Source organism: Schistocerca cancellata, chromosome 1 (genome assembly GCF_023864275.1).
Source record: "Schistocerca cancellata isolate TAMUIC-IGC-003103 chromosome 1, iqSchCanc2.1, whole genome shotgun sequence".
Lineage (NCBI taxonomy): Eukaryota > Metazoa > Arthropoda > Insecta > Orthoptera > Acrididae > Schistocerca > Schistocerca cancellata.
Window position 1 is genome coordinate 1,168,700,047 of NC_064626.1, and position 13,815 is coordinate 1,168,713,861.

Below are 13,815 nucleotides of genomic sequence, written 5' to 3' on the forward strand. Positions count from 1 at the left end.
GGAAATATATCACTATAATTGTGTATTATTTTAATTGCAGAGCTGGCTTTCCCAAACAGTTGGCAGCGCAGACCATCTTGAAAGCTATCAGCAACTACTTTGTAAATGTGATGTCTTCATCATTGAAGCAAATCTACTTTGTTCTACTTGACATGGAAAGCATTGGCATTTATGCAGCTGAATTAGCAAAACTTGATTCATAGAAGTCTTTCCTGGCATGCTACAACATACTTAGTGTGGTGGACACAGAGATCCTCACATACAGTCTTCTTGGTTAATGGAAACCAAAAAGGTTTAATTCTTATTTTTACTACCTGAAGTGTTTGTAAATGAATGTTAAAACATGTATGCTGTGGACTAAAGCAGGATGTGAAGTGGACACTTTATAATGAAAGTTGGTTATTGTAGAATTGCGTGCTTGAAGAGTGCTTGTGGAACAAAAAGGTGAGTATTGTTATCCTGTATGCACAATCTGTGGCTTCTGGTATACTAATTGCCTGATTTTGGTATCTTATTCATTGCCACAGTTACAGGCACTCAGGGTTAAAGAGTTTTAAATGTTGTGAATCATAGGAAGTAAAATTGAGGTGACAGGATGTAATGAAATAGTGCGAAAATAAAACCATATGTGTTCTCAACATGTTGCAAATCTGTATGAATGTATTTTATAGTAACAGGTACCATATAGAATGGACACTTATCTAAACATTATGTATAAGCAAAGATTTTAAAACATGTGTAAAACTGCAATTGTGTTGAAGTGCCTTACTTTTAGGTACAGGCAATAAACACACTACAGGATATTATGAATTTTGTATTTGTATTTTGCAGATTTTGTTTAGCCAGATTTTTTGTGTTATAGCATTTTTAGTGGTAGCACAGTTTGCATTGTTATAGCAACTGTTTTTGACAAGTCATCCATTTGTAAAAGAAAAAAAAATAATACATGCTAATCAGCATGTCATATAATTCTGGACTTCTCAGTATTCTTATACAGAGTAATTTCATAATGGCAAAATATGTGAAGTATTTGTATTCTGGGTGACAACTTTTTGAGAGTAATTTATTACTTCTGTTTTATGCGAACAGATTTTTTAATATAAAAGTGTACAAAATTTTCAGAACAATGAGGTGTTTGTTTTATATTTTGTCTATAAATGTGAAGTTCGGATTACAAAATTTATCAAGATTAATATAAAAAGTCATAGTTAGCACTATGGCTATTGCATAGTATCTCGTTATTAGGTGTAATAAATTTTATTGTTTTGTTACAGTATAATTGAAGTTACTGCATTTAGTTTGTGTGTTACGCAATTTTAGGGTAACTTGGAAGTCCTTGCATTCCTGAAATCATTGAAGAGGAGACAGCTATTCCAAACAGTTCCATGCATGACCACTTGAAATCAATTTATGTCATTGATAAATTTTACAATCCCTAGTCTTCAGGTTTTTAGTTTTTTCCATCCTTATAATTTGATTAAACGGGAAGAAAGGATGATTAATTGCACAAGAAAGAATGGCGAGCTACAGAAAAGAACTATTTCCGTTAAATTTGAAAATTATTTTCAGTTCAAAATTGAAGCCTTAAAGCAATTAACAACCATTAATGTATTTATTTTTGAGTGCTCATAGTATATTCCATTCATTTGTAGAACCTATGAGACAGTTTCTATCCCCACTTTACCACTATAGACACACGATGTAATTTGCTATCAGTAAGTCATGATTGATAATTACCCCCCCCCCTCCCTACTCACATACACTTACACACACACACACACACACACACACACACACACGTGAATTAAGTGTTCAAATTATTTTTCATGTAGTTTTTTTTTCTACTTTAAGAGTGAGTTGTTTGTTATAAAAGTTTGCAATCCATTATTTTATTTTTTGACTGTAGGGCTCATTAGCTTATGGTTCTTGTGATTATTTTGTTCTGTTGAGAACCTCATCCAGTAACTTTTCCCACTTGTGCAAGTCATATCCAAAATATCAAAAGAAAAGCCAGTGTCTCATAGAGATTAATTTATATATACTCTTGTTCATTTTATGTTCTATATCTGGTTTCATGTCAAGTACCTTTAAGACACTTACAGGTCCCAAGGAATGGTAATCTGTATTTGTTTTGGGTTGACATGGACTGTGTTATTGTGTTCTCTATTTGTTACTTGTATATTTGTTCTTATTTTCAAAGCATTCTTTTTTTTATGCACTCTGTACTGGAGTGTGCTTCAAAATGCATCTTTGTAATAAATATAAATTTGAGTGAGCTTAAATCCAGATATTTATTGTTCACTGTTACTCTCAACAACTTAGTGTAATTTGCAAAAGACACTCCTTACTCTGTGTGCATGGCATATCTTTAGATAACTTGACAGTGAAAACTAATAGTACAGGTTTGAGTGTTAGTCCAGTATACAGTTTTATCTGTTGCAAAGCTGCATGTATCTAGTTAGTAAAATTTTAAGACATACAAAGAAAAAATGAATATATTTAATAAATATTTTAGAACTGTGTTTCAGTAATCTGCGAGTAAATTCAAGCATCATAGCAACTTTTTTTCTGTAGTGCACTATTAGCATTGCCTATTTTGCTAGTATTGAAATGGAATTCTATATTTGGTGTATACATTTCATTAAATTTTGCACCATTGAGGGAGTTGACAGTGTCAATACGTAATACATAGTTGTTTGCTTATGTTATAAACATATGTCATACAAACTCATGAAGATAATGTCAATTTTAAACTCTGATACTCTTTGGTCTTTTTAGGAATGCAAAATCTGGCAAGTGAAAGTGACGCATACGGGTCCAGTGTATCCTTAAGAATGAGACTGTCACTGGATTCCCAATTCTTGTAATAAATTGATTATTAATTTAATATTGAAATTAACTGCTCCTGATAGAGTAAATCAATTATTCATATTTATCTATTCTCTATAATGGAAGTAGTTTGTCAAAAAATGTTAAAATTTCTTGTCTACAAAGGTAAATACGTAAAATCAGAAGAAAAAAATTAGGTGCCAAGAAAAAGTGGTTTTAATTCCACAGAGTTTTTTAGTAAACAGCACTGATCTCATAGAAAAATATCACTGGAGTTTAGTTTAATAAAATGGGAGAGTAGCTTCATAAGACTATTCCAGTTATAGAAATATGGTGGAATTAAGAACACTTTGAAGGCCTTATTATAATGTTACTGGCTGTACAACGAAGAGAAATACACTTATCTTCAACGCATGCCATTGCAAGTTTCAGTGAGCAGTCACGAAGTCAACTTTGGCAATTACACAAACCATATTAGTCTTCTACTAACAACTTCATCCACAACTTATGTGACAATTGGTACAGTCCCACCCCTCGCATTAAAAACAGCATTGTTGATAATGCAGACCTTTTAAAGAATTGGATTAAAAGATTTTCGATCTGTTAATAAGTATAATTCTTATATTCTGCAGCCAAAAATAATGTAAAAAATTTCCTTTGCTCTTGCTTTGTATTTGTTATTCATTGAAAACCATGTTTGAATGGAGAAGAAAAGTCAGCTGTTGTCCTCAATATCACTTTAGACTGACAAATTTTTGTTTGGCGTGCCCCTCCCCCTCGCCCCATGACCCCACAGAGAAAAGCCCACTCTATATATTTTTCCACCTCCCTCCTCCACCCACTCACTGATGTATGGGAGTGGGAATAATAAACGATTGTGAGCTTAGTATAGCAAAGATGTAAATACGTGTAAGAATGTTGTGTACTTGCATTTTGAAAGAAGTTTAATACAGTGAAGTGAACTGGCTGCTTGCCTTATGATTGTGGTAGTGAAATCAGAAATGAAAGTGGCATTAAATTTCTTTTCACTGTTGTGACCACCCAATGCACTGTAATAAGATTTGTTGTTATGTTGGATAATACAATTTTTGAATAAAAGTGCTTTAAATCTCATCAGTATTTCCCTCCACAAAATGTTCACCTGGACTGTCCATTATTCAACAAATTGCTATATACATTTCTCATATCTGAATCTGTAAAATAATTAGCTTCACTTGCTGCTTAGAGAAATGCAAAAATGTATTGTCCAGTATAAATATCATACATGTATTTTATCAGTGTAAGGAAAAGATAGATTGCTACTTACTGTAAAGATAAAACATGTTAAGTTGCAGAGAGGCACAATTAAAAGACACTTACACAAGATCTTTCAGCCAGAGCCTTCATCATATATATATAAAAGAAACACCACGCCATTCATTCACACAAGCGAGCACACCTCATGCACACACAACCGCCAACCTCAGGCAGCTTGGATCAGAAAGGCATTCCGGTTCGAGCTGCTGGAGTCTGTGGTCATATGTGCATGAGGTGTGGTTGCTTGTGTGATTGAATGGTGTATGTTTCTCTTTCTTTTTCTAATGAAGGCTGTGACCGAAAACTAATGTGTAAGTGTTTTAATTGTGCTTGTCTGCAATTTAACGTGTCATCTTAATGGTAAGTAGCAATGTATCTGTTCCTTACATTGTTGATATTCTAGCCTGGAGTTTCTATAGTTTGTTCCATGTGTTTTGTTGCATCTTTAGTTTAAGATAACTCGTACACTGACTCAGCTACTAAAATCTTGCTGAACTTAGTTGTTCTGTCACCAGGCATACATATTGGCATCTACCAAATTGTTTTGTGAACTGTTTGTAACTCTTTAACTGTGGTGTGTTTCTCTGTCTTGTCTTTCATTCCTGATGTTGATTTAGCCCTTGTTTGGCAAAGAATGTTGGGTTACATAGTTCTAAAAAATGCACTTGTCATTATCTTTGAAACTTCCTCTGGTCTGGCATCTTTCAACCCTTCTCTTGTCATTATTCTACTGTTGGTCCATTGAAATGACATTTCTTTTGCATCGCATTTGTTGTTATGTTGCACTTTGACAGTGAGGTATTTAGTGTACAAAATGATTTTAAGTAATTCTGTCACTAGTTTTAGTGCTGACTTGTGCATACAATTAAACTCAGTAAATACGCGCCTCTTTCTCTTACCATATGACTTCTATTGTTGTTTGGTGTTCAGTTTCATGTAAGTCGAATAAGCTAGTCATATTTTGAAAGATTTTATTACATTCTACTTGATTAGTGAGCCACAGAGCTATTTAGTGCTTATTCTTTTTTTTTTATCATTGCTGCCATTCTATGAGAGAATGTATCTTTGTCTGCCATAAGTGACAAATTTACTGGTCATTTAAACACTAGTTAATTTTAATTTTATGATTTTTGTGTGTTAAAAATGCTTTAAATTTTTATAAGACTGTTGAGATGTTCAGATTTTATGTAACCTGGATCTTTCTTTATGTGTTGAATTAAGCTAGAAAAAAAGCTGCTGATCTTTAGTGTGTAATGTAGCTCTACAGTAACTTGTGCAGGCATACATGAGATCTATGATTTGATGCAAATACATTTGCCTTCTTCTTTATGTACATAAGAATTGAGATCAATGAAATATACATCATAAAAATTCCATAGAAACATAACTTGTATTAGATAGGATGCCACAATTGTCTTTTTAGTGATGTATTGTAAAGTGTAACTTTCTTATGTTTTGACTGTTTAATGATGCATCTACATTGTAGTGGTGTAGTTTGTTCTCAACATGCTGAACAAATTCTCAGGGGTTGTGGAAGACAATGGAGCAAGCTCTGCACACCAGCTCCACAGCACGTTGGCAGCCGAGCAGGAGAGATAGTGCCGGGGGAATAAGCTCTGCTTTTATCAAGCAGCACCAGCACTGCATGTATATTCACTAGTTTCGATGGCACAGCATGACAATCACTTTGTAACAGCAACAGTACACACAGGTACTGTATTGTTAGATCACCAATGTTGACAGCAACCAGACACAAAACACTTGTATCCTGAAGTCAACCAAATTCTGCTGGTTTCAGCCGATCTAGAACAGGATGTTGTGAACAAACAGTAGATGTTTTTGTAATCAGTTTTCTTGTAATAACAAAGTTTTGTAAACCTTTTATTCTGTGGTACACTTTTCCAGCATTAATGTTTATGGTAAAGTAAAACATCAACAATTTGTAAGCAGTATGAGTTTACTCACTCAACATAAGCATGCGTAGCCATAGTGTGTGCTCATATTTCACACTCAGACACAAATAAATTCTTAGTTTTATAGCTGGACATGCAACCGTATAAAGCAAATGAATAATTAATAGACAGAGACTAAAAAAAAAAACCTCGTTTGCTGCAAAATATTGGAAAGGTTTTTATAATGAATCGTTGGAAATGAACTAGGAAATACTGCATAACTGTTACCAGACATTGAAATTGCTTTTGAATTAATATGTTCTGCTTTTGTAGCTTATTGCCTTCGCATACAGTGAACCATATAATTGAGATAATTCATATCACTCATAAACAATTGAGTAACAAAATGTAACTGGCTTTTATTAGTGCTAAATGTTTTTGCATTATTCAGAGTTCTGGCTTTTTAGTGGCTTAGGTGCTACTATTATTACAATTTTTCAGTTTTTTATATGAATATTTGCTATCAGTGATTTGGATAACCTTCATTTCCTGAGAATCTTTTAAATGACTGCCAGCATAAGGAGGTACTATTCCAAGGAACGAGTGGTGTATTGTTAAGTGTTTGATTATATACATTTGATTTTAGGCAGTAGCTATGAACCTTGTGTTAATTTCTTTCTTCTTTTTAATCTTCATCATTACTTCAGCTGAGTTCATTACATTGCCTTCATGAGGAAATGTCTGACATTATCATTGGATTATGCTTTTATGAATTTATTTAGTACTGTAATTATTAAATTTTTGATTCTGCTTTGGAGGACAACCATGACTGTAAAAATACAGTTAAATAATTATTCTTGTAAAAACACTATTTTATCATTGCTGAGGGAATTGTAATCAGTGCGGCGATAATGTAAAAATAACTGCATACTGTCTGTAAATAATATTTCAATGTAAGTGGATGCAATGTTACTAGTATCTTGATAAAGATAGTAAAGTTTTGCAGTGTGGGAATAAAATTGGCCTTCTTAGCTGGAGGAGAGAGTGAGTAAAGAAAATAAAGAATTAGTTGTACTCTAGAAAAGGTGCTAGATAAAGGAAGGGGAAGTGGGATAAATAGATGTTACTCTGAATAATAAAAAAATATTTGATGTGTGGGGGAGGGAAGTTATGGAATTAAATGATAATAAAGTAATCAAAATCCTTGCTAATGCTTTGCCCTTTTTTTTCCTGAGGCCATGTGTTAAATTTAAAAATAATTTTCTGTACTGCTCCATCTGAATAAATTATGACTGTAGGCTGTAAAATAAATGTAGCTGACGATTTTTGTCATCAATGAACATGTTAGTTTCTGATTTTGAAAGTGTTCTGCAACCCTTGATTTATGTAAAATGGGAGCCAGGCGCTAACATCCAATATATCAGGTCAGATCACAGCATATTGTATCCTTCTATTTTATGACCACAATTTTCAAGAAAATATGTTTTGCAAATCCAGCTAAGTAATTCCTGGAATGCTACTTTCATTTAATGTGTAATGTAGTCAGTGTCTGTCCATACTGTCTGGTAAATACACAACAGCATTTTTCAAAGTAAGGAACAAATAACACGGTTCTTACTCATCCTTTAACTTCACAGCATTATGATGTTATATTCTCATTATTGGAACAATGCTCACAAATGCTGCATCAGAGTGAAATGGCATGAAAATTTAAAGACAGCACACATGTGAATCAGAGTCAAGAGCTGCCAAATTTGGAAAAAATTTAACTACATGGACGCATCATTACAGCGACAGGAGATGGAGTGAGTGATGAGCACAATGCAGGAAAGAGTAAGTGTTGGATTTCCTAGTAATTGAATCTTTACCTACACAAGAATTAAATTGGAGACTCTGCTAATACTCACACACACGTGTATCCATGTCTGGTGGAACATTGTAACATAATTCTGAATAACACAGGCACTACAATATTGTATGTGCTGCTGTTGTCTGAGAGCAACAGATATCTATAATTCTTGCTTGTAGTTGCAGTGCAAGAAAGAAACTCAGGAAGAGAATCAGCTACAGTTCACAAGGCACTGCTGAAGTGGAGGAGAATGCTTATAAACAATAAACAACTGCATCACATAATGCATGTGGAATCAAAGGAAATCTGAAATTAAGAAATACTGAGAAGGAAAGGCCAGAGGGGGCGTGGGGTGGAGGGGGGGGGGGGGGGTGAGAGAGAGAGAGAGAGAGAGAGAGAAAGTGTATATTTCCGATCAACCATCATTTTTTCAAATGTCTACCTTATCTCTGTATCGCTTTTTGTTTCTTATGATTCCTCTATTTTTACTGACCACATCATTCATACTTCTCATTGGTTTCATCCTTCATTCAGCTATTTTGTTATTTCGTTTGAAAACAGACACATACAAACCCAAAAGTTACTTCATTATACCACTTCTTGTATTCGTTCTCTGTTGTTGTATTCAGTTCTCATCACAGTTACTTTGTAAATATTTTCTCTTTAGATACAAGGAAGTGAAGCTGCATGTATTTAGTGTTGCATTGCCAGTCCAGAAAATTAATTCTAAATCTGTTCAGGTGTTATAATTGTAAACCAACAGCTGGTACCTGTAGCACTCTTGAGTATCACTTGTGATACAGTGTTTTTCTGTCAGCTAGATAAGTATAATTTTGTATCAGTTACTGCATTTGTGTATACAATGAATTATTAAATTATTCAATGTTAGGAAATGAGTTGTCATTCCAAGATAATAAAAAAAAAATTTTTTTTTTCATATTACATAAACCAGAAAATATAATCAACTGAAAGCATTATTCTTTGCAAAGTAGTTCATCCATTTATGATTATTTCTAAATTTCATTGGATTTTCAGAAACTATAAATATCACTTGTCTTCCTGATCTAACAGAGGTAACAGATACCTATGATTGCTCTACAGCAAGCTTGGTGAAGTGAAGTCCTGGTGAAGATCCTGGACTCATATTTGGGAGGGTGTAAGATTCTTGTCCAGTTATCCAGATTTAGCTTTTCTATTGTTTTCCTAAATGGTTTAAGGCAAGTGTCAGGATGATTCATCTGAAAAGGACACAGCCAGTTTTCTTCCGAAATGTAAGCTTATGTTCTGTTTCTAATGATGTCATCATAGATGGGAAGTTAAAGCTTGATATTCATATTCCTTCTTTTTTGTTGTACTTTTGGACAATATGAAGTTAAATCCCCTCCCTTAGTTTCATTCCAAATATCATACATTTTCACATTCTCTTTGTACTAAAATGTTTACGTTGAAGGCAAACACAATGCAATAGCACTGACAAGCTTGTCATGGGGTGCCCCAATAAGAGATCCCCATTATCACTGCCCATATCACATAATGTTGTTGCTCCTGACTTGTGATAGGACTGCTTTGTATTTCAGATAAAGAATTGGTTTTCCTGAGTGATCTCACGTCTATCAATGCCTAATAGTAATTTTTTATGCAAATAATATCCACTCTGCCGTCTCTGTCTTTACTTGGTAACAATTTCAGTGAAGGAGGAGTTAAGACATGGAGCACCTATTTGCACATGATAGTTGTCTGTTTCTTCCCCCTCCCCACTCTCTCTCTCTCTCTCTCTCTCTCTCTCTCTCTCTCTCTCTCTCTCTGTGTGTGTGTGTGTGTGTGTGTGTGTGTGTCAGATATGTTTTATGCACCCACATGAATAATTATATCCAGGATTCAGAACTGACTGTATGCTGTGGCAGTAAAAATGAAATCCCTGATGAAGACTATAATTGCTGTTTAGTCAAGAAGCTTTAATACTTCAGAATTGGCAAATAGTTCAGAAACACAAACACTGCCATTGATTCACCACGAGTTTTGGTGCAAATAGTAGTAAAGGCAAAACTCTTTCATTACTTACGTCAGTATTTTCATATAGATACTATGGTCAATACTACATATCAACTAGACTTTTATTCTGAAAGCAAGATACATCTTTCTTTCTTTTTTCATGTTGAGTCAGTTTCATAGCTGGACAGATCAACCAAGAGAGTAGTCACGATATTACTAAAGTGACCACTAATATGAGAATTTTGGTCATTTTTGTTAATAACTATGTTAACAAACAATAATCAATAATTCTTTTTCTTCTAGGAAAGTGATTTCAATTGATACAAGGTTTTCCGGGATAGTGGTAGATGTAACTATCTGAATTTGCTACAACATGCTTTCATGAGTATTGTTATTTTCAAGTTTATGGTTCGTGCTATTTTAGTATTTGTAAAATTTCAGTTCAGTTTTAATGTGGGAAAATAAGACAAAAAATCGTGGTAAAATGTGAAATTTGAACAATGAGTTTTACAGACTTCAAAGTAGATGTCAACTAGTCATGTACTGTATGTTGCTTGTGCTGTGCTTCTGTAAAGCGTGAATTTTGTCTCTGTGTTTGGTGTTCAACAGACTATTTGTGGAAGATACACAAATATCAGCTATAGTAATGTCGCGTTATATATTTTAGTGTGACTGGCTGAATAAGTAGTGTTTTGAGGACATAATTTTATTAATGCAACCATATCATAAAAATTTTAAATACAGCTGTTTCTTCCAAGAGATTTCCCTTAATCTATTGTTTTTAATTGTGTAATAATCCATCAACTGTTTTGTCAGTTTATTCTGTATTTTCTTCGGTCAGTAGCTGTTATAATGCAATTTGCCTCACTGTGTTACAAAAATGGTATTGTAAACTTTTTGTAAATTGTTTTCAGATTTTGCAGTGTGAACATAGCAAAACTCTACACTGTGCAAAAAAAAAATCCATTGTGATGAAAAGACATAGCTCCTTGAATGTTGTTCTGGATGCTACATGTGTTCGTGTCATACTGAAATATACAAGTTTCAACTGTATCTATGTTCTCTAATTTTTGCCCATGTTTTTCAGAGTAAAACACGTCTTCCATGGCTGTCATCTTGTATTGTGAATAGGAAGAAGCTATTTATAATACTCATACCATTTTTCCTTTTACTCATAACTGTAATCAACAGGTATTTATGAATTATGCATTCATGGTTTTGACAATATTATGACAAGGATAGATTGCTACTCACCATATAGTGGAGACGTTGAGTTGCAGATTACTAAAACAAGTTATCTTTCTGGCAAAGGCCTTCTTTTAAAGTAACACCACACACACATTCACACACTGTGGCCTCGGCAGTCAGAAACAGTAGTCATGTGTGTGAGTTGCGCTTGCGTGAATGTGTGTGTGTGTTGTCTACTTTAGAAGAAGGCCTTTTGGCTGAAAACTCACTTGTTTAGCAGTCTTTTTGTCGTGGCTGTCAGCAGTTCAACATCTCCACTACACGATGAGTAGCAATCTATCCTTTTTATAATACTGTCATTATTCCATACTGGGTTTTCCATTGCATTAATGGTTTCCTTCTTTGGCTCTGCCTTGGAACACAGAGATATAAAAAGTTTTTCTATGGCATCATTGGCATTCTCTATAACACAGGAAGTACCAAAATGGGTGACACATGACTTTTATTATGAAATGACCTCTTTAATTTCTGACAATTGCACTTATGTGTAAACAGAATTACTTAGATTTTAGTCATGTTTTGATTGTAAACAATAATTTTAAATAGAAGTTACACTTAATCCATGTAACAAAATTGGTGGGAGAAGACACCATTAAATTCATAGTTTCAATAAAACATTTGTACGAAGGTTTTTCCTCTCAGAGGCTCTGACTCCCAGGAAGATGAGAGCTATTTGTTTCCTAGACTAAATTTGTAAAAAGATATTTGATAACAATATACAATGCATCCATCTTAAATTCTAATTCAAATTTGCCATGCTGGTTGTGGGCTGAGACTGGCCTCTTTTTCTCTCTCTCATTTTATTTTAATTTATCAAGTGTATGGTTGGTTTGCTAGTCGGTGTATTGTGATAAACATATAAAAGTCACTTGCAAATTACCGTGTTATTTGTGTGTGTAGGGTGTTCTGCTGTAACAAGTTAGTTGCATGTGTTTCAGTATATTATTAGCACTGTGCATTTGGGTACCCTGATATTTAATGTCAATGTTCCCCACATAAAAAATTTATAAATCAGATAAACTCTACTATCTACTTTGCACACGTGGTGGCTTTGATGGTTATTTCGTGTAGATCACCTGACTGCATGTACAGCTATTTTTGACCATGCATTTATAAATCAAGACAAGTGTGATTAAAATATTTAAAATTAGATGTGAAAACGAAATCAAAAATATATGAAAAGTTTCACACACCAGCTTGCTAAAAAGAGAGAGAGAGAGAAAGAAAGAAATTACTGTAAAAGGAATCAAAATGAACCAGCCACTCCGAGGATTGTGAAGAAACGGCCAGGGCAAATGATTGAGCAGCTGAGGGACTCACCTCCTACTACTTAGGCCCAAAATTGTGTAAGCACTCTGGTGTTACAATTTTTGCCTTGTTATCTTCATCATAATTTTAAATTATTGTTGTTCATACATTTATTGACCATTTCTTTTCATATTGCATCACAAAATGTACTTTGGACTGCCCTGATTTTTTTCAACTGCCACACTGACTATTCTTTGTAATATTTTCATGAAGAAATGGTAATGCACATTCAGTTCTCAGAACAATATTATTAAAAATTCTAACAATGTTATGAAAAGGACAGACTGCTACTCATCGCAAAGATGACATGCTGCATTGCCGACAGGTGCAACACACTTTAGCTGGCACTGTACTGAACATTAATACAAGCTGTTTGCATACCCATTGCATATATGAGGGGCATTTGAAAAGTCCGTGCAAAGTCCGAGAGATGGTATCTGTGTCATGTTTAGTTAGCAGCATCTTTGAAAAGAACATACACCAAGTTTCAGCCATATGGGTCTATTTATTTTGTTTGGCGTTCGTGTGAATCAAGAAAGTGAAGCGATAGTCAAAAAATGGACGAAGAAGAACTTCGTGTGGTGATTAAACATTACTTTATAAATGGCAAAATGCCTCAGTAGACTAAAGAGAAGCTTGATAAACATTACAGTGACTCTACACCTTCGATTAGAACAGTTTATAAGTGGTTTCAAAATTTTCGGAGTGGCCATGTGGGCACAAGTGATGCTGAACATTCTGGACGCCCTGTGGAGGTTACGACTCCAGAAATCATTGATAAAATCCATGATATGGTGGTGGATGACGGAAGAGTTAAGGTGCGTGAGATTGCTAGTGCTGTGAGCATCTCGAATGAACGGGTACATAATATTTTGCATAAACATTTGGACGTGAGAAAGCTATCCACAAGATGGGTTCCACAATTGCTGATGCTTGACCTAAACCGGAATCGTGTGAAGTGTTGCAAGGATGGTTTGCAGCTGTTAAGGAAGAATCCGCAGGATACATTACTATACTCCTGAGACCAAACAACAATCTAAACAATGTGTTACCAAGAGAGAATGTGCACCAAAAAAACAAAGACCAGTCCGTCGGCCAGAAAGGTTATGGCAACGGTCTTTTGGGATTCGCAAGGGATAATCCTCATCAACTATTTGGAAAAGGGTAAAACTATTACAGGTGCATATTATTCATCATTATTGGACCATTTGAAAACAGATTGCAAGAAAAACGCCGGCGATTGGACAGCAAAAAAGTCCTTTTCCATCACGACAGTGCACCAGCCCCACACACCTCAGCAGTTGTGGTCGCAAAATTAATGGAAATAGGATTCAGACTCATTTTCCAGACTTGGCTCCCTCTGACTACTATTTGTTCCCCAGTCTGAAGAAATGGCTGGCG

The 13,815-nt window shown here is 34.5% G+C and overlaps 1 protein-coding gene across 1 annotated transcript in view; it reads left to right on the top strand.

Moving 5' to 3' along the window:
• Positions 1 to 10,911, top strand: part of LOC126093887 (core histone macro-H2A.1-like) — an 80,419-nt gene extending 69,508 nt beyond the window's left edge. The window contains exon 8 of the mRNA XM_049908755.1: positions 41 to 10,911. Within this exon, the coding sequence (XP_049764712.1) occupies positions 41 to 203 (163 nt within the window). The 3' untranslated portion in view covers positions 204 to 10,911. The remainder of the gene's footprint in view (positions 1 to 40) is intronic.
• Positions 10,912 to 13,815: the final 2,904 nt, after the last annotated feature.